The sequence below is a fragment of the Perna viridis genome, chromosome 2 (genome assembly GCF_037379345.1).
Source record: "Perna viridis isolate PV_CMFRI_1.1 ecotype Kerala chromosome 2, ASM3737934v1, whole genome shotgun sequence".
Lineage (NCBI taxonomy): Eukaryota > Metazoa > Mollusca > Bivalvia > Mytilida > Mytilidae > Perna > Perna viridis.
Genome location: NC_142446.1, coordinates 13346288 through 13373350, shown reverse-complemented (window position 1 = coordinate 13373350; position 27063 = coordinate 13346288). Strand labels below are relative to the sequence as shown.

Here is a 27063-nt window from a genome sequence, read left to right as displayed (position 1 = left end):
TCAAGGGAACCAAGGTTACAGCGGTAATCAAAAGAATGTAATCCAGGGACAAAGACCAGACATGAAAAACCACAACAAAGAACATAAAGTAACTAAAATAGTCTTTTATTGCCAGGTTCCAAAATACCAGTGATTAAATTAAAACAACAGTTATGGTCACAATTTATCCATGAAAGCAAGTAAATTTTGTTATTTCAAAGTAAATTTATTAAACAGATATATAAACTTCTTTTTTATCTCTGTTGATAAAACTTCTATCAAGATTGATGATACATGTAGCACAGCTTCACAATATTTATTTGAAAAAAAAAAATTTATAAAGATTCTGTGGGGAATTTTGAAGATGGGACTACTCACTTTTGGCATGGCACTGTACTTCTATAACATAAAACCATACATTTTTTTTCTTTCATGTTTACATCAGATATTTTCTTTTTGGTTGTAGTAAAAATATAAAATTTTCTTTTCTTTTCAATTCTTGGAGTAGGTACTTGTTTTACCATTCTGCCAATGGAACTTATGGTTTCAGAGGAAGAATTATAAATTTGGACTGGGGATCATTGCATACATTATATATCTTAGCTTTGTTAGACATGACTGATTTTCCAGCAATTTTTAGGACTTGTCACTGATGCATTTACCTATAAATTTGTTGAGGGACCAATACAATAATTATCAACAAAAACATCTTTCATAGGCTGATGTTCAGCATTTTTACCACCATGAGGCTCACAGAGATGGATTCCAATACAAAAAAATGGGTCTGTCACTTGAAAATGGTCATTTTTATCCATTTCTGGTAATTTTTTGCTACATGTGGGGTTCAACGGGAGTAAATAAGGAACCAAAGTACATTCATCCTACAGTCTGTACACTGTGAAGGCTACTGAAGCCAAATAAAGTTTGTTACAGTCACAAGTAGGGGGTCAGGAGTCTCCTGAAGGGTCACTCATGTGAAAAAATGATAATTTTTTCCAATTTTTGGCTTCTGTTTGGCCTAAAACAGGAGGTAGTCATTACAAGAGGTTGACAAGGAAATGGTGGTGACAGAAATCATTCTTATTTAGTTTCCAGGCAAAATAGAGTACTACAGATTAATTCTGCTCTGGCGAGGGTCCGAGAAATGAACCCTACCCCCAAAAAATCTCTTTTTTTTTTTCGAAAGCGGAAACTCGCAACCTCTTCTTTTAGCTTTCAAGTCGTTATTTTTTAACGTACTCTATATCAGATAGCCTCATTTTAAAGCACAGTCACCCTGCTTGCAGATGGACACATATTGCGCATTCCTAAACTAAGATTAACACTGCCAGAACCAATAAAGCAGAACCAGGTCCAATCCCGAACAGGTCCGGGTGTAGCACGACATGGCTTAACACCAAACAATTATTTGCATTGATTAAACTTTTTATATCAATTAAATTATGAATAATTCAACAAACTTTGTTTTTTTATTCAGTCATCCAGCCAGGTCTACCCCATCTGCTAAAAAAATCTTTCTTTTTTTTTCATTTCTTCATTCATTACTGTTAATTGCTTTTGAGATAATTTAATATTTTATCACTTCTGTTTGATGTTACTTTAGCAAATATATTAGAATGTTGACTCAAAAATTTTTGATTGTCTTTCTTGGCTTAGGACACTAACTTACAATGTACAAATGTACTCCTACTGCTGTGACATTTATAGGCACATCACTTGCACTACATGTAAATCAAGTACCCTGGACCACATGGCTACGTAGGCTTTATAAAAATATAGTTTTTGCTGGCCTGGTGATTCCTCCTTGTAAATTTAATCTAGGGTTGTACTTCAGTTTACTTAAGTATACAATGTGTGATAGAACAGGACAGCTCATCTAGTTAGTATTGACTTTATGTATAGAGGATAAAATTAGTAATGCCAGTTGCATCAAATAATTTTCCCAACTATTGTTCATTCAGACTTTATGGAAAGAATTTCTGACAAGTTCATCTAGTATTACATAGAACTTAAAAATATACAACATCTTGTATCATCTAGGTCCTAAAAAATCAAAGTACTTGTGTACTGAATCAATTTATATCAATCGTTTGAATTTTTACACCTCACATAATCATCAAATTGCATTCTGATTACGAAGGATATTACAAAAAAGTGCACACCAATTCTATAATGCATTGTAGCAGTGCGCCAGTTTGCGTAATATTTAGGTTCGATGTCGGTTTACATGGAACACCTAGATGAATGAACGTTAAACTCTCTGACATACTGCGTTATTGGACTACAAACTACTAGTTGGCCTTTCCCAGTTTCTAAATATTTTTAAGTTGAATTTCAATTTATCCACCTCCAGGTTGTACTGTCTGTCAAATCATTAAAACTTAAACCGCAACAATCATTGAAATAAATTATGTCCCCCTCAACTAGCTTTATTCCTCAGTTGATAAGCTTTATAGCTCAAGTGCTACAAGTTATTGCATTGACACATATGTGTCATTTAAAGTGCTTAGTTTCTTGGGCATCCAGACACACGTACATTAACATAAACGCCAAAGTCTTAGAACACAATTTCAGCAATTATGTATGGTGGAGACGACATTAGCCATGCACTTTTAAGGTCCTAGAGCACCTGCAGCTCTATTATCTATACACATGGCCAAAATAGCCCAATAGAAGGGTTATTACAAAAAGCAATATCACCAGACCAGACTGACACCATTCCTGATTAATGTATTATCGAAAGTCCTATGCCATCAGCAAAATTTTATTTTTATTTGTCATCTCTGGGCTTCCGATGTCACATGGCGGCAACCGTAATGGAAATGCACCATCCATTGAGTGATAGTTTCGGGGGTTATGCTACTCTTTTGTAAAACATTTGACAAAAAAATGAGTGGTACATGATAGCATGGAACGCCTTTCTTTATATAAGTTTTTTGATCAGATCCACTGCCTCTTTTTATAAATATCCGCCAGGGTCTGCATGAAATATCAGAAGACAGAATTCCGACTATTTATAGTATCGTGGGGTGTTCATTTCTGTCTATATCATGCGTCTAAAAATAAATAGACAACTTCAACATATCGACAGTGAACGACTGATTGCATAGGAACGAACAGGTACTGATATGGGATAAGAGGTCAACTATTTTTAATTGTATCGTTGTTAATACAAATGTACAATCCTAAGTAATCAGCATAATTATTAAATTTGCAGTAAAAGTTGTTTATTGAGTTTGTTTATTGGTGTAAGTAGAATAGAATTAAATTTTGATATATTAGAAGTACCTATAAAATGGACCTAACTATCTGCATTTGAACCTAAATAGGATATGCCAATTGGACTTAATTTTACTGTGGTAGTGTAAGATAATTGCAGATGCTACCAGGCTTTACAAATCAAAGGCTTTGGCGACTGCTATATCAATTCTGATCTTTGATCTAAATTGATAAAAACAAAACAAAAACAAAAAAAGTACATTGTATTTAACAGACTGTTACAAATTGAAGACTAAATGATAAACTCCATTATTTGCTGTAGATACTGTCCAGGAGAATATTACTAAAGATAACTTTCAGATATACAGGCTAACAGAGGCATATAGAAAACATGGTCACAGAAAGGCATCATTAGATCCTCTAGGTCTTCAAAAAAGATGGTATGCTTTATTTCTTATGCAAATCTTTATATAAAAAATGTTCATTTTTTGTAATTCATTATGGTATTTATTATACAGTAATTAAATTTATATAAGTAACAGGCACTTTACTGTATTTAACAAATGTCAGAATTAGACCGGTTTTATAATGATATATATCATATATTTAGATTAAAATATAACTTTTTTGTATATGCATTATTTAAGTGTTTGTTTAAACCCTATATCATCTACTCTATATCGCATACCCTATATCACACCTCTACACCTATATCGAATACCCTGTATCACAACCCTAGACCTATATTGCATATCTTATTTTGCAACCCTTCACAGACCATACTTGAAGTATGGTTTTAAAATAAATGATATAATGAACATAACATGTTAAAATCTGTATCACATGCTGTATCAACCCTCGACCTATATCCTCCCGCGGGCCGGTGGCTCTTGGGGTGATATAGGAATCATGGGTTGATACAACATGTGATACGGATTTTGACATGTTTTATTCAGTATATATTATACATGTTACTTGTATATAATAAGTACAGGGAGGCACTAACACTGAAAAAACAGCACTTCAATATTTTATAAATAAATATTTAATGAAATTTTAAAAGGAAGTTTTTGCATCAAAAGTATATGTGCCTGAAGGAAAATTGAATATTTTCTGCTGCCTGAAAAGAGAGATAATCCAACTTCAGGGTTATGCATGTAAAAACTTTTTAGTACAACTTTTCCTAAACCACTCAAGGGATTTTGATGAAATTTTTAGAAAGGTTATGGAGCACGTGTAGATGTGCATGAAGGAATATACATGTAGATAATCCAATTTAAGGATTTAATATTTGAGTCCATGAAAATTGGGCTTTAAGCTTATTGTCTTTGTAAGCTATCACATATGAAGTGTTTCTAGTTCTGACTTATGTTCTACAGTATTCCAGCAGAAATAGATTTGTCCAATTATGGCCTATCCACCAACTGTTTAGATGAGTTTCACATAGAAGGGATACTTGGTTCTGGTGAAACAAAAATGACAGTACCTCAGCTTGTCAACACACTTGAAACCATATACTGTGGACCTATAGCTGTTGAGTTTGACCACCTACAGGTATGTTTATTGTGCTTTTTTACATGTTATTTCAACGAATCACTACTGTTATACTGTATTATTAAAGCCATGTGGGGAACATGTTTGACTTAATGTGGCTTAATTCTGACTTTAGGTATACCGGTAGATCATTTCATTTGATTTGGTTGTTATTTTACACTGTATCCTGGCTATGAACATGAAATGATGATGAAAGGAAAAATGGGATGAGACACGAGGATAATAGGGTCAACAAATTAGATTGCCACTGGAAATAGGGAGAGATGGGTTGGGTTGGGCAATTAAGTCTCCTGTAGTTAAGCCAAGGCTCTTACTCCTATCGAATACCACAGCAGGGTTTTTTAATGTGTGAGGACTATTTTTTCTAACATGGTGCACCACTGTGGTTTGTAGTCATGTTTTCAGTATTATGGCTCGACGTTTCACTGCATATAAGATGCCAAGGTTACCCCATTCAACCACCTGGGACATACAGCCCAGTTGCTATGTGGGCAGAGTGCCCTGACCCTGGTCAGGGTTCTGAGTGCTTTTTAGTCTCCTTGTACGACATACTTCGTGATGCTACAGGCCTTTTCTTTTGACACCCAAATCTGCACATGACCATTTTATTGGAAGTGCATAGTTCTTTGACTGTTCAGTATGTTAAGTATTTTTTCAAAAAGTAAACAAAATCTGTTTATTTTGAAGACAGAAGAAAGGAAATGGTTTGCCAAAACTTTTGAATCTCAGAGAAATGTACAGATACCAGGTGAAAGAAAAATTGATCTTGCAAAACTTCTTCTAAAATGTCAGGTATGTATTGAGTGCGTGTATATTGAAATTTATTTCTCGCATACCTTGTAATCCACCAGTATTCTACATTTGGAAGAGAACATTCTTCTAAATCCTGTATTACTAGTCTATGCTAGGAGTTACTAAATTTATAAACTGGAAAGATTTTACTAGTTATTTATCAACTATTAAAAAAATACATAAAATGGCCATTTATCTTTGACTGTATTTTTTATTTGATTTTTAAAGAATAAAGTTTTTATACTGTATTTCGAAGGTTGGGTATCATATGTAGATGTGCATGAATAAAAACAGTAATTATCAGTAAACTCCAAAAGGAGATAATCCAAATTTAGGGTTTTACATGGTGAAATTAATTATATGTGTAATACATGTATGTTACTTACATGCACGCAAGACAAGCAGGCATTTCATATGTTTATTTTCTTTATTGAGAAAAATGTTACTTTTTCTTTAAGCTACTTATGTAAGTAAATAAATATTTTGGACTAAATAAAATCAGCCTGCTGACTGAAAGATTGACTGTATCATATATATTAATGAAGTTGAATTTCTATACCTCTACCCCTTACTAAATTTATTACAGTAAAATTAATATATGATTGAGTAATGCAAAGCTTCTTGTGTTGCATTGTCCTATTGATTTTGTCTTTTTAGCAGCATTGGAATAGAAAATATCAGACAGTGACATTCTGTTGGAATTTTCACTTTGTTCTATTTTTTTCCCCTGGTCCCACCTAATCCATAATGATTTCTTGTTCAAAATATCCAGTCTGTTGATATAAGTTGATCAAGAATATCAATCATCATGTTCAAAAGTTATTACTGACAAATCATGACTGAAACTTTATTGACACATATAATTTGTAGCCGTTGGTGCAAACTTGTCTCAACCTTTAGAAATGTTCCGTTGAAATGGAGATTTTACTGTTCAGTTGTGAAACAATAAGATCAGAAGAAATGCTTTGGTTTTTATTATTGAATTATTAATTGAGATAAATTTAATCCAAGTCCCAACAAAACACAGGTCAAATTTGCATGTTTTGTAACAAAATATAAATGATAAAACATGAATTATTGAAAGCTGGAGTGAAGAATGTTTATTGCGTACCCTGCCTTAAATGTTTGAAATGAAAAGCTTTCTTGTAACCAAATATTTGATAGATTTTGAAGATTTTTACAATTTATTTTTTCCCCGAATGTGCGCCATTTTTGTTTGAATTATTAGGTCTCACTAACCACTTCTAAGGTTTTCTTACTTTACATGTTAAGCAAGTAATTTTCAAAGTTTCACTGTGAATTCCCAGGACAAATTACACCTTAAAGTTGCATACCATTGCGAAGCTTGGAAAATAAGAATTTCAAAACCATTATGCTAATGGTATGATGATCATAGAAATTATTCACAAAAGTTACTTGAATAAAAAATACTGAAAATCCACAGTTTTACCTTTTCTGCTGACAGTATGGAGGCAAATTACTCACACATATTAACAATATTCATACACTTTTCTAGTAATTACAAATATGATTTTAAAGTATGCATTCTTGGTTTTATTTTAACTACTTTTGATCAGAATACACACAAATAATGCACTTACAATGCATATTTTTAGGTTGAGTGTGTTTTTGGTACTACTTAGGGGTAGCCATTTGACCTGGAAGTGGTCAGAGAGACCTTAAAAACGTTTTATGAGTTTTTATGTTTTTCTTTTTTTACAATTTATGAAAGCTTGTGTTATTGTAGTCTAATAAGGCCAAAACTATCAAAATCAGACATTGGACTACAAAGAAATGGTCATTTTTATATCATGCCCCTCAGTGATATTTTCCCTAAATCATTAAAAAATGACAGTTTTGGCTAACTTGTCTTACCAATTTGATATCTTTGCTCATTCAAGAAGTTGTTGAAGTAAATATCATTAATCATTATGAAAAAAGGACAGATTCCAACAATTGATATGCCTATTTCATCACTGTGTGATTCTTAGTCTGTTCTGTATGATCATTTGAGTACTTTGAATATCTTAAGCCATGACGTTTGGTATTTCAAGAATGACATCAAGTTATGAGTCAGTATTACTAATAAAAATCTTGTTGCTATGTTGTTTTTTTACAATATCTTACACAATGCACCTTTTAAATGATAGCCAGATTACCAATATCACTATATTGATATTAAGTGAAAATGGAAATAATGACCAGGAAAGGCAGTTTTCATCAAATTATGCATTTCTCTGAAATATACCATAATTAAGCTTATGGTCTCACTAACCACTTCTAAGGTTTCCATTACTTTACATGTTAAGCGAGTAATTTTCAAAGTTTCACTGTGAATTCCCAGGACAAATGACATCTTAAAATTGCATACCATTGTGAAGCTTGGAAAACAAAGGCTTTCAAAATCATTATGCTAATGGTACAATGATTGTAGAAATTCTTCACAAAATTTACTTAATACTGAAAATCCACATTTTTTTTCTTTTCTGCTAACTGACAGCATGCAGGCAAATTACTCACACATGTAAACAATATTCATACACTTTTCTAGTAAATTACAAAAATGATTTTAAAGTACATATTCTCAGCTTTATTTTAACTACTTTTGATCAGGATACACACAAATAATGCACTTACAATGCACATTTTTAGGTTCAGTGTTTTTGGTACTATTTAGGGGTGGCCATTTGACCTGGAAGTGGTCAGTGAGACCTTATTGAAGAAAGATAAGTCTGGTCAAAATACCGCTTAAAGACGTAGTATAGTCCAGATCATGGGCGATGTCTGAATATGAGAACGACTTCACTTCACTGTAGATGTCATATGAGGGTGAAGTGAGTGACTACTTAGCCCGAATCGCCCAGTAGCGTGTGCCCTGGACTCATATTGTGCTGTTTAAGGTGTCACATCTACATGATTTTGATAAAATTAAGTTGCATATTGTGTGGCTAAAGATATAAACAAATATATATACAGTTTGTGGATAAAACAGAACATTCACTTCTACTGTAACAAGATATTCAAGAAAAGGACATTATCAGTACCTAAATGTTTAAAGCCCTTTTTTTTTTAAACTGAAAGTTCAACATGTTGGTAAATCTCTTTGATATCTTTAAAATGGACATTATGTTATTGCTATGTAGTGCATGACATTCCACTGGTAAATAGTTAGATACATCTGGGAATATGGCCTAGCTGTCCTCAGCCAAGCACTTGAATATCCATTGAAATAATGTATTGTGTATATTTGCAGGCATTTGACCACTTCCTTGCTAATAAATTTACAACAGTGAAGCGGTATGGTGGAGAGGGAGGAGAAAGTATGATGGCTATTTTTGATGAGATATTTTCTCACTGTGCAAAAGGTGAAGTATGTTTCAGTGAAAGTTATTTTTGTGAACTCTCATAAGAGTAGACACTTTAAACTTCTTAAGGTGTTGATTTTAGTTACTAAATACTGAGTATGTTATGGAAACTTGCCATTTTCATGGTCTTATGTGCAAATATAAGTTGCTTAGAACTTCCAAGATACCAAAAAACAAAGGAGTCTGCAAAGGTTTTTTTTAAATTTCATGTTGTTGCAATAGATGTCTGCTACTGAAAAAAGCATGCTTTTGATTGTAAGATTAAACTTTTTATGCAACTGCAAAAATATTGCAGATATAAAATATTATGTTGGCTTCATTGTCATTGACCATAGCCAATTCATGTCAGAACAATAACTTGAGTATAAGAGTATAGATCTTTATGAAATTTTACCACAAGCTGCTTTTCCACAAAAGAAAGGCTTGAACTATTTTGGGGGATTGTGACATTGACTGTTTAGGGCCAGAAAGAAGCATTTTCATGATGTCCAGATTCATGATTGTGACTTGAACTGTTCAGGCTTTAGGGGCAAGAGGGGCTAGAAACAATGATTTTAATGACGTCCAGAGAATAACCTGACTATATGTAAATGCATTTCTTTGAAATTGTAAAAGGTGCCATGTCACAACAAGAAGGCTGGATTGATTTTGGAGTTGTTAGTAGAACATTGAAATTTCTTTTTAATAGATTTTAATGTTAAGTTTTCTGATATGGTCAGTTTCACATTATCAGTTCATGCTAGGTATTTGGTATTTAGTATATACATGCATTAGCTTCACTATGTTACACCTCCATATGTTTCATGCATATGCCCCTGCTGTCACTATCAAATAACAGTGACCAGGTGCAACAGTCAAAACATTCTCTATATAACAGTTTATTTTATCATTTTTTTATTTGTTTTTTTTTTTTCATAATTTATATGTAATACAGTTTGTATAACATTTTTTTTTTCAGAGGATATCTCTAACATTGTAATGTGTATGCCACACAGAGGGAGATTAAATTTTCTGTCCTGTATGTTACAATTCCCTCCAGTGATTATGTTTCAAAAAGTAAGTATACCAGTGACACAGTTAAAACCTAGATAGATAACATACTTCAGTAATGATCGCCAATAGAGGTTTTACATTCAATAGGAGGGGAGAGGAGATATCTTTATAGAGATTTTATTAAACAATTTATCCAGAAATTGATATACTATTGGATGTTCAGGTTATACCCAAGACATTCTTTTATTATGAGATTTTGTTTTTTTAAGTTGTGTAACAATAATAATTGAATTGTAGATCATAAAATGCCCAAAAAACTTTGTGCATTTACAGAATACAACAACAAATATATGTGTTAATTATACAGGTAATACATTTATATTTAATCAATAACTTGTTTGACCAAGGCCTTTGAGGTCTTCTATATACATTATAATATGACACCAGTCTTAAAATATAGAGTTGTAATATTAGGCATGATAATGTAATGGTGAGAGGTATCACCCTTGGAAATTTTGATTTTTTAAAAATTGTTTTGTAAGCAACTTTGTGCCCATGTTCCAATGCAGGTTTCGATAAAAGTTATACCAGAGTTTGTAACTATGAATCTCTTATTCAATAATGACTGACTCAAGAGTGCTAGAGTGGTCTCCCTCTGAAATAAAAACTTTTTTCAAAATTTGTTTTGTTAGCCTGCATTTCTCAGTTGATTTTGATAAAATTTTAATGATAAATTGCTACTAGTTTAGTGGGCAAGAAACATGGAGCAATGTTCCTTGTATTGTTAATGGTATAACATGTAATAATGGAAAACTTGGTAGAATCAAATGACATTTTTGTATAAATATCTTTTCCTTTCTAGTTAAAAGTATTCTTTAAGTAGTCTTTCCAATAAAAAGTATTCTGTAAGAAGTTATTCCAATGAAAAGTATTCTGTAAGTAGTCATTCCAATGAAAAGTATTCAGTAAGTAGTGTAGCAGGTTTCAATCAATATTTTACATCATTATTTGTAGATGAGAGGGAAGTGTGAATTTCCACCAGGTTTTAAAGGTTCTGGTGATGTTCTGTCTCATCTTTGTAAGTTGGTAGTTTTGATTAATTTTGTTTTCTCAAGTCCAGATCAATGATTTACATTCGGAGTGCTGTCATGCTTTTGATTGATGTTGTGAGACGCAAACAATGCTGTTTTTCTTCATTCAAAATCAGTATTATGGGCAATGTGTCTTAATTCATTTGTAAATCATTGTGCATTCACTATTGTTAACTTTATTCATTGAATTTTGGTAAAATACACGGTGTAATAGAGATTATTGCAAAAAGAGTATCCGAATCTTGCTTTGCTGTAATTATGTAATAAGAAATGTTTTGCCTATATTTCCAAGTATACTGTAAGCCTAGATATTAATTGTAATATTTTTGTTATTGTAAAAAGGTCTTGACTTAAAATTGCCACAATTATAACTTGAAATATGGATTTTTTTAATATAACTGATGCAGGAAATTTTTCAAAATTACACAAATTCAGATCACATTGTCAACTCAAGTTCCAAAATCACAATATTGGACCCTTCTTGGTTTAATTAGACTTTGAGCCCCATTAAGAAAATGAAGACCAAAGCTGTGAAGAAAAATCATTTTTATACTCCCTGCAAACAAAGTTTTGGGGGTAAATAGGTTAAACCCTGTCTGTCCAAACTATTTTCTTAACAGCTTGCAGCATTGTTATGATTGAAACTTGTGGGATGTAATATAACCACATTGAGATGTGCATACTGTCAGGAATTTAAGTTTGGACAAAAATTGGCTGTTGAATTTCAGCATATTATAGCAAAACTTGTTCTCATGTGGTGTCCACATTTCCTCCTCAACAACTTGCATAATTGTTATGAAACTTAAAAGTTTGGTAAAATTACCATATTTTGGTGTGTATATTGTCAGGAATTGATGTTTAAAGTTAATTTGCAGTAATATTCTGTCATTGTACTGATTGTTGTTTCAGCAGCAAAATTGTGTGTCAAAAGTGCTTAGTTTATCCCCCAATAAAAATTGTGTCCAATATAAACCGTGTGCCCACATTGGTCCCCAAATGTACAGGGTTCCACAGGCTCTGGGGTTATTAGTCCCATTAGGAGCAATGTCTAATTAATGATAGTTATATATTGATTTTACATCACACACCTGTCTTTATTTCAGACACATCTGTAGATGTTCAGTATCATGGAAAAGATGTCCATATATCCTTGATTCCCAACCCTTCTCATCTTGAGGTAATTTTTTTTCTATAGTCATATTTTTTACTGTTATTCCTTCTTTGTATATGACGACAAAAAAAATGTGGTTGCTATCTTTGTCCATGTCACCATTATTGTCTGTGTCGTCATCTTGCATAAACACTTGGATTTTGTACTATAACATGAATATTAATTGATTAATCCTTTCTAAATTTCATAAAAAGATTTCAAAACACAAAATGAAGGCTGGTATTGATTTTGGGGTTATGAACCCAACCATTTTTAATAAAGGGAAAAAAATGGCAAAAAACAAACATTTTAACGAAATCAATTATATAACTATAGTAAAAGCATATGGATGTCTGTGAATTTGTTCCACAATATTCTACAAAACAAAGGTCGGATTTGGGATTATTTTGGAGATTAAAACTTAAGCCATTTAGAATTGAGGGGCCAAAAAAGGACCAGAAACAAGCATTGTTCTATTGTCTGGACAGTAAATAGCATCATTAGACTTGGCTTGTACAAGGTCTTTTTTCTCCAGAGCTGATGCCTATTTTGGTTAAACTGCTCATGGATTTAATGAGTTTTAGGACTGTACTTACAAAATTGATTTGTTAAACTTAATTCTCCTATTGAGTATTATTATAAAACAATGGTGACTAGACACAACTTAAAACATGAACTGGAAACATTATTGGAAATGAACTGCACTTTTAAAATTGAAAAAAAAGACTCCTTAAATAGTTTAGTAAAATATAGCTATGTGTGAAAGTTAGAAGAGCATGTACTACTTTTTTATTTACAATCTTACTAATATGTGATTGATGACTTAATGAAGTTTTCTACATCTATTAAACAGGCGAACAACCCAGTAGCTGTAGGCAAGGCAAGGTCCAAACAACAGAGATTAAAGGCAGGAGAATATAGTCAGAATAATGATAGAAAAGTACTGTGTGTACAGGTCCATGGTGATGCTTCATTTTCAGCTCAGGTATAACAATTGTGTACAGGTTCATGGTGGTGCTTTATTTTCAGCTCAGTTTTAACAAGTTTCAGCAGAAGTCAACCCACATTTACAAAAAAGGAAGTCTGTTTTTCATTATTATAACATGCCTTTTTATTATCATTTGTGATGAAGATTTCTTTTAAATTGGAACTGTTTCTTACATGAAAAACTTTGTCATATAATGCAATGTTGATCATAGTGTCTTGGTGTTTGAATTCTTGGTTAGTATGAAATATGAAGTAAATAAAATTCAAATAATAAGGTATCTAGTTATTTCAGCTTGATTGTCATCCTTGGTTGTTTCTTGCTATTTCTATAACCCATGTAAATAAATTGTTTTCTTCAAATAATGTGGTGTCATAAATTATGACAACTTCAATAAAAACAATGGCATTCAACAAGGAAAAAGTCTTTTAGTTAAGGTTGCTTGAGTAAATAAGATGTTGATGAACAGTTCTTTTTTTCAAATAATGTATACATCTAAGTCAAATAATGTACACATCAAAGTCAAATAATGTACACATCTAAGTCAAATAATGTACACATCAGAGTCAAATAATGTATACATCTAAGTCAAATAATGTACACATCAAAGTCAAATAATGTATACATCTAAGTCTAGTAATGTATACATCTAAGTCAAATAATGTATACATCTAAGTTCATGAGTTTGAATATGTTTTTATGTTAATTTATTGGATTGAGAACAAGTTAAAATTCCTCAACATGTAGAACAAATTCTATAAATAAATTGCCTTACAGTTTTCACTATTCACATCAGAAAACTACAGTGTTGGTCTTTGCTTGATTCCAGCAAAAATTGATGAAGGCTAGTGGAAATTCTGTGGAAATATGCTTACTTTATAAAAGAAAGATGTAGAAGTTTTATGATGTGGGCTAGAACTAGAAAGTCGAAAACAGGGTATCCTTATGTGATATTTGAAAATAGATATAAACTTTTTAAAATTTTTTTTTTGGTTCATGTAAACAAATACATATTTGTTTTAGTCAATTAGGCATTGACAATGAAACATGGACTTCACATCCTCTATCAATGTGATCAAATACCTGATACATGTAAGTCTTGAAATATATTACATTGAGGCAAAACGACCAGGGATGAACAGAAATCAGGGTGAAAGATGTTGGTCAGCAGTTATATTTTTTAGCTAATAGAACAAGTATCTATTCTTGATAGGGTGTAGTTGCGGAAACATTTAGCTTTGCAGAGTGTCCACATTTCAATGTTGGTGGAAGTGTACATATAATTGTCAACAATCAGCTGGGATTCACAACTGAACCTAGTCGGGCCAGGTATTCTTTAAGTTACTTAAAAATCTGATAGGTTTTCCCAATTATCTCTAATTAATATGACTTTTATGTCAGTAATTTTCAAAATTAGAAATGTTGGTTATGAGTTTCAACATGCCTTTTCTTTTACCGATATCTCCTAATTTTACATATATGCCTTTTTTTCAAATAAAGGATGTCATATATGGGTCGGCATTGTCTGTCTCTCCCTCACAGAATTTTTTTTTCCTAACACATTCCTACTCCTGGTTTTTTTGTAATACCAATGCTTAAATCAAGTGCAGGGGAATCACTATTTCTTGTTTAGAATTCTTTTAAAAGTTTTGGTATTCTCAAGTTTTTGGTCATAATTTTGTAAAATAAATTAAGAATTCTGTTTTTTCTTCTAATAGAATTCTGATTTTAAGTTTTTGAGTTAAAAGACACTATTCATTATGAGGGGATTTTCCTATATTTGCACTCAAAACTCTTGTGGCCATTTTCATGAAATTCTGGTAAACTTTTTTATGGTATGTCCTCACCACAAAGTGGTTTGGGCACATAGTTTTACCATTGTCTGTCATTCCTTCCTTTGGCAATGTCCAGTTTAAGATATTGAATTGTTTTTTTTTCTTTGGTAGGCAGGTATATATTGATGAGTTACAGATTAAGTGTGAGTTACGTTCCGGTTCTTTGATTTTTAATGGGCTTGTGCCCCTTTAACTTAGAAAAAAATAATGTCATGACCAGTTTTCCTGACTTTTTATAAAAACATTAAAAAGTTGAAGTTTCTTTAGGTATGATTCAAACATGTAAAGGGTTGTTGTTGAGTTCTTCAATGTACTAAATTGTGTACTAAATTGTGTAACATACAATCTGATTACCACATTCAATGATATACTTTGATGGACTACTGCAGGCAAGGACATTTATGTTGTGCCGACACATTTAAATTTTGTTGTTGTGACTTTTTAAATCTTTCTTTGTTCTTGTTTTATGTGACTTGATTCATACATGAATAGGATGATTTCCTGTTTTCAGGCTATAACTCAAAAGTCTGTTTCTATTTTAATTAATTTGATGAATTGTTGTGTCCTGTGACTAGCATCCGTCTGTATGTCTGTCTGTCCACGTTTTCTGCACTTTTTTTTTTGTTATGCTTTTACCAAATACGTTTGTTTTTGGTATATGGCCTTATTATGAAGAGTTACAGATCAAGTTCGACTTTGGTTATGGTTGAATAATTTTTATGGAAGTTATGGCCCTTAGACTTACAAAATTTAAGTGAATTTAGTTTTCCGCACTTTTTTTCATAATGCTTTCACCAATCGGTCTTATCTTTTGTATGTAGTCTTACTATGAGAAGTTACTGATTAAGTTTGAGTTTGGTTATGGTTGATTGAAATTATGGCCCTTGGACTTAGAAAATTTCAGTGAATTTAAAATTTTCTGCACTTTTTTTTTTCGCAGGGGACATTGGAGTGCTGTTCTTTTACTCATTTCTGTTATTGCAAGTTCTCTTGTAATTTTATTTATCATATCCTACAGAAGTAAAATTACATTGTCAAAGTATTTTGCTATGTCAAAAATATAATCACAATCAAAGTTTAGAGTGTATCAAGCTTGAATTTGTGTTCATACTTGCTCCCATTTCATTTGCTCAGTGTTTGACCTCTGCAGGTGTCTCATGCTTCACTTTGTTAGACAAATTATTTTATCATTACATTATTTGAAATACTGTTGCTGGTCAAACTGAAATATTTCTATACAAATTTACAAGATGTTCCATGTATGATATATCTTCAACTAATGTAATTATATGATGATGTCTTCAATGTATGATGCAGTGGTGAGGTATTAAAACTCTTCCATTTCCAGTTCATAAAAGGTCAGTGTTTATATTTCCAGATCATCTTTATACAGTAGCTGTTTAGCCAAAATTAACTGTTATCCTATAATACATGTGAATGCAGATTATCCTGAGGTAAGATTAAGTAGACAAGCTCTACATATACTCAATTATATGTTTATATTTTGGAAGACATGTATGTCTCAAATCACTGCAGTCTTGTTTTAGACTTTCAGAGGTATGAGGTTATTTATGATTTGGTAAAATAGTATAAGCAAGCATTTCTCATTTTGAATGTTTTGTGATTAGCTTAACTATCTGATAATCAAATATTTAGCCTATACATGTATTTTAATTTGTAGGAGGTAATTAGAGCTACATCTATAGCTATGGAATATCAGAAGAAGTTTGGTAAAGATGTTATAATTGACTTTATATGCTTTCGTAAATATGGACATAATGAGCTTGATGATCCAACATTTACTCAGCCTACTATGTACAGTATAATTAACTCTAAAAAAAGTATTCCTGATACATTCGCAGAACACCTTGTGGTAAGTCGTTTATCCCTTAGCTTGAGTTTGACCCTATTCATTTGCTATGGGTTTGATTGGTAGAAGAAATGTAATAAAAGGGTGCAACCCAGTTTAAAATCAATTCCAAAGTAAGTTAGAATTGCAATATTGCTATCTGAATTGATCTTCAAGTTTTTACTGAACAATAAAATTAATCCAATTTTTTTTTTCACTTCAATACATGTACTCCTATATGGAAGTGAAAGGAGTTCTTCAATTTATAGGTATTGGTTACTAAAATCTGTATATGGACCACTGTAAAACTTCCATTACATTTCATAATTCAGTTGAAATAATAGAGAGGCTTAATAAATTATGAAAATAAGAATTCCATGTCCTCAATGAAAGACTATGTAAAGCTATTTTTATGAAGTGAAATTGTTTTAAAATAGAAATATGCAAGACACAAGCTAATTTCATGTTCTACCTTGACTCATATCACCACAAAGTTAACTTGATACTGGATCTGCCTAATGAGATGTAGTATGAAATTATTTTAAGATGTTTTATTTTCTTGTATTTAAGGCTGTTCCTTCTTCATATTAGTGTATTTAACTAGTTAAAAGTCTATATGTAATTGGACAGTGAGGGTTTATTTTTTACAAAGAGAAAATTCTAAAATTATACAGCTGGAAAGACAGGTGAGGGTTGGAGGAAGTTACCATGAAATTAACCTGACATCGCCCTGAGATAAATTAAAAAGTGCGAACATAGTAATACTATTATCTTATATGGTTGTTAATTATCAAAGTACATGTATTTAGCTGAAAACCCACATGAAAGAAATAAATGGCTTTACAGTTTTTGTGACTGGAACAGTCTAGCTTCTTTCCTATACATTTTCATTTTTCATATAAGCATAATCTAAAAAAATTACCTTTCCTGCATATTTATCCCAAAAAAATGCTACTAGATTAAACAAAGCTTAAAGCTCAATTAGGCCATAGTTATCTTGAAAAGTGAACCAACCTCTTTGTTGGTTTAAGGATCTGCTGATCCAATATTTCCAGTTGGAAAAAATAAAATGTGGAATTTAATTTTCAATTATTATTTTTACTGCCACTGACTACTGGTACAAGAAATTGGCAATTGCAAATTTGCAACATCAGATTTTAAAGTAACGCTACTGGAAATGGCTGCTTTTAGTTTTATTAATTCAAAAACTGGGCAAAATTGAAAAAAAAGGTGGAACGAATATGGCTGCTTTAATTTTACCACTTCATAAAATCATGATTAAGGGTTTTGGTTGTTTTGGAAACCAGTTGACACTGGCTAGTGATAATAAAATCATAACACCTTTAATTGAAAAGAATTTAAATGATTTAAAAGTTAATAATCACTATTCTCATCAGAAAGAAGATAAATAAAGGGGACATAATTAGTGGGAAAATTAAAACTTAAGAAGCTTTGTGTTGGAATATGCAAAAGAGCTTATATACAATTGAAAGAATTACCGTAAAACATAATTTGTTGTCTTATTTACCATCTCACCCTTCATAATTATTGAAATTTCATGAACTATTTTTTTTTAATGACAGGGTGTATATTCATAGGGAAAGAAAGACAAGTTTCATAAACTTCAATTCCTTTTTTTTTAGGTCTAAAACTATTTGTGTAATCATAAATCTAATGTAATAAGAAAAACCTTTTTTTTTTTCTGCTTTAATGAAATCAGACTACATACGCAATTTTTTTTACCCTAAATTCCTCCTGTACTTAGTAGTTTTTAGCTCATCTTGCCAAAGGCCATGTGAGCTATTGCCATCACTTGGGGTCGTTATCGTCTTCGTTACCAATTATACAAAACTTTTTTCCTCTGAAACTACTTGACTAATTAGAACCAAACTTTGGTATGAATGTTCCTTGGGGTATCCTGCATAGAATTGATGTGGGGATTTTCGATTTGTCGAAAAACATGGCTTCCATTACTAAAAATAGAACATAGCGGTCAGACAGTAGTTTTTCACATATATCTCCTAATTGTTGAAAAGATCTTGTGAAAAGTCCTACCAAAGACTTCTTTAGTCAAAATTGTTGGACAACTTCTTGTTTAATTTATTGCCTTTGAAAGGCAAAATTCAACAAGGTGAGCGATTCAGGCTCCTGGGAGCTTCTTGTTTATATTGACTTATCACTAAGCCCTCCTGTGACACAAAACATTAATACATTGAACAGTACATGCTTAACAATGCTCATTAATACATTAAACAGTTCATATTTAACAGTGCTAATTAATACATTAAATAGTACATGCTTAACAATGCTCATTAATACATTAAACAGTACATGTTTAACCATGCTTATGAATACATTAAACAGTACATATTTAACAATGCTCAATATACAGTTCATATTTAACAATGCTGATTAATACATTAAACAGTTCATGTTTAACAATGCGCATTAACACATTAAACAGTACATGTTTAACCATGCTCATGAATACATTAAACAGTACATATTTAACAATGCTGATTAATACATTAAACAGTTCATGTTTAACAATGCATATTAATACATTAAACAATACATGCTTAACCATGCTCATTAATACATTAAACAGTACATGCTTAACCATGCGCATTAACACATTAAACAGTACATGCTTAACAATGCTCATTAATACATTAAACAGTACATATTTAACAATGCTGATTAATACATTAAACAGTTCATGTTTAACAATGCGTATTAACACATTAAACAGTACATGCTTAACAATGCTCATGAATACATTAAACAGTACATGTTTAACCATGCTCATGAATACATTAAACAGTACATATTTAACAATGCTCAATAAACAGTTCATATTTAACAATGCTGATTAATACATTAAACAGTTCATATTTAACAATGCTGATTAATACATTAAACAGTTCATGTTTAACAATGTAGTTAAACAGTACATACTTTTGACCAACACTGTTTTAGAACACAAAATTTTAGTGAACTTATTACTCTGAGACTTTTTACTACTTTTTTCACAAAACTATGTTATACTGTTAGAAATGTTACATATACAGATGTTAAGAGTAATTTAACTTTAACATTGGTGTTTGTAAATTATGCTTCATGCTGTTGATAAGATTTACTTCTAAACTATACGTATGTCATGTTAAATGATGGATTCTTTAAAAAAAAAAAATTAAAAATATTTATTTGAAATTCAAAAAGTAGATATGTATTTCTTGTTCCAATTTATTATATTTTTTTTGCAACCAATTGACCCAATTTCTTTAGGTCAAAAGTCCATAAACCAACAAATTGAAAACTGTGGCCTTAGCAGTTCTGGGGATTGTTTTAATTCCTTGACATTAAATGTTACATTGTTTTCAAGAACTTTTGATTTAACCGGTGTCAATTGTAAAATGAATGAAGATAACTATTGACTATGTTGTGTACATGTTTATTGATTGAGAATAAAATCATTTCAAATAAATTTCTTTTACTTTCTCTCACAACTAAGTCATGTAATGAATATTATTACTCTTTGGTTGTGAATGAAAATAATATTTAACTTTCTTACTTTCGTTGCATTTTATATGGTCCTATAAGTATATGGTTCTTGTTTAAAGACATTTAATCATAAATTACAAGCTGCATTCACTTTGAATGTTGAATTTATAATAGCCCTATCTGTTCTGCATTTCATGCCTGTGGTCCTATCAATCTGCTCCCTTCCAATTGTTATATACTACATTTGTACCTTGTAAAAAGAAATTTTAAATAAATGTTATATTGCACTTTAGAAGCCAATGATTTGCTTTTTATAGACTGAAGGTGTATGTAGCAAAGAAGACTTAGATGAAGAAGTTTTTAAGTGGAATAAAGTGTTGTCTGAAAATTTAGACCAAGTTGAAACCCACATACCTGAGGTTTGTAGATGTGTTGTTTGGCCTTATTTAATTTCCTTTTTAAGGTTGTTAAACATTCAAGCCATTGATTTATAAGGGAGAGAATATACCTGCTGTTATTATAGCTTGTGTTCCAACCCCATTTGCTTTTTTTTGCAAACAAAGTATATTAAAATCATTGAATTTTATTCCTTCCTATCTGACCTTTATAGAAACATGCACACTGTTTTTATTAAGTGCTCACAATTCAATCAGCTCAAAAATGAAATTAATAACTGAATATAAGATACCTGTGCTGTTTCTATTGGGCTATTGAAGTAACATTCTGATAATAATTTTTGAACTGAAAACACAAAACAGTTCTCTAGTGTATGCACATTTAAAAAAATATCCTTTTTTTGCATAACCAAAAAAAAAAATGAAAATTCCACAGATTTCTTTTTTGCATATGCTCAAAAATGTACCTTAATGGGTGAAAACAACAATACATCATTATTAAGATTTTTAAGTTTTTGTTTAAAATTAGTTTTTTTTTTTACACCAATATTTAACCATTTCTTTGATTGTACACTGCACCAAACATGTACTTTCATTTAGAAAATAATTGATCTCACTTAAATACAGATGAACATTGAAAACATATAGGGAAGATATTTTCAGTTCAAATAAAAAACTTTTTTTGTTGTTGCATATTCTTGTTAATCAAACATTCATGTAGTATCTTATTTTCAAACAAACCTCTTTATCTTGTATTTCAAGGCAGTGAATTTTAAAGATGCCTGGTCTGTTTGTCAGCAAGCTGGAAATCATATTACTTCATGGGACACTGGTGTAAATATTGATACATTGAAGTATGTTGGTGCCAAGTCTGTAACTGTTCCCAAGGATTTGGTAGGTGTAATCTCATGAGGTTTAGTTGTCTTGAACAAGAATTTAATGTACACAAAAATTTAGAGTCCTGACTTAATTCATAAAGGTTACAAAAAATGCTGGTCATTGTAAACAAATATTGAGTAAATATGGTATGATTATTTTCCTTCAGTCATCAGTTGAAATTTGATTTACCTAGTACGAATGTACTTATTGATTGCATTGTTATTTGATACTTGCAGTGAATTTCATTTTGTCAGCAGCTGTATTGTTGTTAGCTCACCTGGCCAAAGGCCAAGTGAGCTTATGCCATCACTTGGTGTACGTCATCTTTGTCGTGGACAAATTTTCGAAATCTTCTCCTCTGAAACTATTGGACCGACAGGATGTAAAGGTGGCATGATTGTTCCTTAAGAGTATTGTGCTCAAAATGACCTTTGGGATTTATGATCCATGAAAAAATGTGGCCGCTATTATTAAAATTAGAAAATAGGGGTCTGATGGCATTTTTTGCAAATAAGTTAAAAACTGTTGCCTTAAGCAAAATTCTGGCAGAGTAATATTGTTCAGCATCATGAGACGGACCTATGCCACAATTTTCAAAACAAATCATTATTTGATATAGGAGTTATGGCCCTTGAAACAGTTTATTTGCCATTTTCATAATCCTGTCTAAGACGGGACATATTGTGCTATACTGTTGTCCGTTGTGCTGTCTGTCTGTCGTCAATACTTTGGACAATAACTTTAAAACACTTTCACCAACATTTATGAAACTTTGGTGAATTGTTCATGTTTATTGACATAAGCTCCCTTCTTATTTTTATAAATTTCAGATTTTTCATTTCTGTGTTATGAATTTTTTTACTTAAAAAAAGGGGGACTTTCAAGTTTTTGCACAATTACTCCAAAATACTTTCACGTACTTTTATGAAACTTTGGTAAATTGTTCATATCTACTGTAAACCAACTAATATTCGTGTTATTAAACTTTTGCGAAATTTTTGTCAGTGGACTGATTCGTGGATACTAATTTTCACTATATTGACATCACTGAAAATTAATATTCATGGATCTACGACTATCTTGTCAAATAAAATACAAATAAAAATGAGTTATCTTTCTTTGTCTTGTCATGTCTTTCTATGGATATCCCTCCCATATGACAGGAAACCGCCATTTATTGTAAAGTTAACATTATTGACTTTGTCTTGTCAACTGCCTATCAATATTTATGGGTGAATGATTTTGTGAATAATAAAAGCTTAAATCAAAATAAATAAAGGTAAAAATCGCTATATAAACAATATTTTGTTCACAATTAAGTGGATTTTAAATTTCTGTTTTACCTTTTAATCCCTGGAGGTGTTTAATACTAGTGTCAGAGATTTCAATTACAATAAGTTGTTTTGTTATAGATTGGATGGTCAAGTTGTTTGTATAACAGTAAATTAGGTGTTGATCTTTTGAAAAGTTTTTACAAGGTTTATTATTATTAGTACCTGACGAACTACAAACGTTTGAAACCCCTGTGTTTTAGTGATTTTAAACTGGATGTTTTAAAGTTTAAAAATGCTACAAACCATTATTTTATTGTGAATTAAAAATAAATATTTTATATAGCTATCTTATGTTTTTTCAGGTATTAAGACGAAAAATTAAAATGAAAGAAAGATAACTGTATTTAATCAACCGGAAGTTGAAAATTCAATGGTAGAATTGCACACAAGACACCCAACCTGATCAATCCAAATTCCCCGACTTGTTCGCGGATATAAACTTTCGCAATTTTCACAGGCTTGCAAAAGTTTATATCACGCAAAAATTTCTTGGTTTACAGTATTTATTAGGTTCCCTTTCAAGTCTTATAAATTTCAGATTTTTCGTTTCCGTGTTATGAATTTTTATACTTAAAAATAGGGGGCTTTTCAAGTTTTCACACAAAAACTCAAAAACACTTTCATCAACTTACATGAAACTTTGGTGAATTGTTCATATCTATTGAAGTTAGTTCCCTTTCGATCTTTATAAATTTCTGATTTATCGATTCCATGTTATGAATTTTTACACTTAAAAAGAGGAGGATTTTCAAGTTTTTGCACAATTACTCTTTTGTTTGTTGGGGTTTAACGTCCGAGCAGCTGCACAATTACTCAAAAACACTTTCAGTAACTTTTATGAAACTTCGGTGAATTGTTCATATCTATTGCAGAAAGCTCCCTTTCGATTTGTTTAAATGTCAAATTTTACGTTTCCATGTTACGAAGTTTTACTCTTTTTGGCGGAAATAGCCAAGGAAATTTTAATCGTTGAAAAATCATTGAAAAAGGACCATTTGTTATGATGATTGACTAACAAATATACCGTAAAAGGTACTTGGTAACCTTGTCAGAATAGTGTGTTTTGAAGATAGAAATGTATGGGTGAAAAATCAAGACAATGAACTTTGTTAAATTTGAGGTAGCCTTAGTAGTGCCAAATTTTTTTGTGCATTTTCTATTTACTTTTTTTTTTGGTGGGGGGAGGGTATTTGACAGGGCTCACAGTATTTCTAGTTGATCAAATAAATTCATTAAAAGCATAAGGACAAGTTAAAAGGGCAACGGCCATTAATGCACTTAAAGCGCAGCTCTTTGTTTGCATGTGCAACTTTTAAAATCTTCTTCTCTAAAACCATTGTACAGATTTCAATGAAAGTTGGCATATTTGTTCTTTAGGGTATATAATCTGTGAAAAAACATGGCTGCCATTACTGAAAATAGAACATAGGGGTCAGAAGGCAGTTTTTGCAAATAACTCAAAAACCATTGCTTTTAGCAAAACTTTTGCAGGTTTATATTGTTCAGCATCATGAGACTGACCAATGCTGAAATTTTTCAAATGATTCATCTGGTCTCACTAACCACTTCTAACATTTCCATTAATTTGCATGTTAAAAAAGTAATTTTCAAAGTTTCACTGTGAATTTCCAGGACAAATGACATCTTAAAGTTGCATACCATTGCGAAGCTTGGAAAATAAGGCTTTCAAAATCATTATACTAATGGTATGATGATTGCAGAAATTCTTCACAAAATTTACTAGAATAAATAATATTGAAAGTCCACAATTTTACCTTTTCTGCTAACTGACAGCATGGAGGCAAATTATTCAGACATGTAAACAATATTAATACAATTTTGTAGTAAATTACATATATGATTTTAAAGTACACATTCTCAGCTTTATTTTTACTACTTTTAATTAGACTATACACAAATAATGCACTTACAATGCATATGTCTAGGTTCAGTGTGTTTTTGGTACTATATAGAGGGGTGGCCATTTGACCCGGAAGTGGTTAGTGAGACTCTACTGATGTAGGAGTTAAGGCTCCTAAATCAATTATTAAATTTTTTTTCACATGTGCAACTTTGAAAATCTTTTTCTCTAAAACCATTTAATATTATTTAATGAAAATAAGCATATTAGTTCTTTAGTGTATTGTGCTCGAAATGACTTGTGAATTTTAATTCGTTAATAGATATGGCTGCCTATACTAAAAACAGAACATAGGGGTCAGAAATCCTGGTTCAGGTCATAAAAATGCAATTAAAAGCACCTACTGCATTTGGCAATTCAGTTCAGCTAGGGTTTGAGTATGGTATGATGATCCTAAGTTTTCCAAAAAAAATTTAGGTCTTTAACTTAGCCTGTCTCATTCGTCAAGATTTTCAAATAAGCAAATGGTAAACCAGGTAAGTGATTCAGGCTCTCTTGAGCCTCTAGTTCTATTCTTCTTACAGCCAGATATTTTCTATCTCAGGTTACTGCCCTGATACTAATGAATATCTGCAATTTCCAATGACAATGTTATGTCAAATGTACTGTGACATTATAGATGAACAGAATAATACCAATTTTCAGTATATCACATCTGGGCCTATTGGGTGCACTTTGAGATTTTCTGTCCTGACTTCAAAACTGATGTTAATCTGTAATAATTTAATTTGATTGTTTATTTCTCATCTGGGCAAGATAAGTTATTTTCCCTATACTAACTTGGTACTGTGACATCATTAACATTGTTCAGTCCACGGTCCACAATTCAAATAATTCCAAATTAAATAAGGCTTTGATGAAGGGACAAATCTTATTTTTGACTTTCATCGTTTAGAAATTAAATTATAAGTATTTAAAAATTTTTTGACCTAGTTATGCTTGCATAACCAACTTTGGGGCAGTTTAAGCTTATTCGTGAAGTGTAAACTTCCCCTAAGTTGGTTGTTTCGCATTATCTGGTCAAAAATGAAAAAAAATTCTTTAATGAAGTTATGATTACTTTTCTGATCATGGTTAATATGCAAACTAACTTGATCAAGAAAATTATTTGGTTAAGTCAGTATTAAAAACAAAATACTGTTCAATCCATATTTATAAGTATATTGGTTGTTCATTGTGGAAGAGCTATTTTGTTGTTGTTTAGTTTTAACAAGTTTCAATCAATTCAAGTGGAATTGTTGCTAAGTATGAAGATGAACTAAAACAAGGTTTACATGTGACAATTTGTACAATTATCTTTTAGGCTGTTCATTCAACAATACAAAAGACTCATATAGAAAGACGGTTACAGAAAATGGAAGAAGGATGTGATTTAGACTGGGCCACTGCTGAAGCTTTAGCTATTGGATCATTGTTACATCAAGGTCTGTGTTGAAAACTGGTGAAAAATTTAAATTTCACTGTAATGTAGCGAATATTTTTGTCGTATAGATTTCTGCTTTCCATCCATCCTTCTTTCTGTCCATCCATCTGTTCGAAATTGGTTTCTTGGGCACACCATTTGAATTCCTTCATAGATCTTTGTGACATTTACACAGTTGGAGGCTAAAGGATAAGAAAGACACCTATTGATTTTGGGGTCATTATGTCAGAGGTCAAGGTCACACATACTTTATGAAGTAGTGTTGTGTGTATATAAAACGAAAACTTTGACATTTTGGCAATAAAATTTTCTTTTCATCACTAATATACCATGAAATATCACTTTTGTTGCAAGGTTTAGGACCTAGAGCACTGCTCTTGTTATCTTTTATTTGTAGGTTACAAATGTCACCAGCATAAAATTCTACTCCAATAGCATCAACTAAAGGCCCTATAATCTAATATTTGTGCAGAGGTTTTCTGTTTGTATTTCTGTATAGTTTGTCGACCCTTGCTGTTACTTGTAACACCTCTTCTTAAAAGGTTCAGTTTTGGTGTCACCTCAGCAAATTTGGTAAAAATGTACTTCATGTTAGGAATTTTTATGTCAGTTTTTGGTTTGGGTTGGGGTATCCTCACAAATATAGTTTGGGGGGTATTTTGATGAAATTTTAAAGGAAGGTTTGACATCATATATAGATAAGAATGAAGGAATTTAGATATTGTTGGTGGACTTCAAAAGCAAAATAATCTAATTCAAGGGCTTTTACATTTTACTCCATTTTAAGGAGGGTAT

At 31.4% G+C, this 27063-nt stretch overlaps 1 protein-coding gene across 1 annotated transcript in view; it reads left to right on the top strand.

Moving 5' to 3' along the window:
• The window catches only part of LOC148623708 (2-oxoadipate dehydrogenase complex component E1-like), a 39628-nt gene that overhangs the window by 490 nt on the left and 12075 nt on the right, over positions 1–27063 (top strand). The window contains exons 2-15 of the mRNA XM_088565741.1: positions 3521–3638; positions 4578–4752; positions 5440–5544; positions 8798–8909; positions 9868–9965; positions 10917–10980; positions 12097–12170; positions 12997–13128; positions 14342–14457; positions 16342–16417; positions 16645–16836; positions 20634–20735; positions 21474–21605; positions 26149–26269. Of these exons, the coding sequence (XP_088421867.1) occupies positions 3521–3638; positions 4578–4752; positions 5440–5544; positions 8798–8909; positions 9868–9965; positions 10917–10980; positions 12097–12170; positions 12997–13128; positions 14342–14457; positions 16342–16417; positions 16645–16836; positions 20634–20735; positions 21474–21605; positions 26149–26269 (1617 nt within the window). The remainder of the gene's footprint in view (positions 1–3520; positions 3639–4577; positions 4753–5439; positions 5545–8797; positions 8910–9867; positions 9966–10916; positions 10981–12096; positions 12171–12996; positions 13129–14341; positions 14458–16341; positions 16418–16644; positions 16837–20633; positions 20736–21473; positions 21606–26148; positions 26270–27063) is intronic.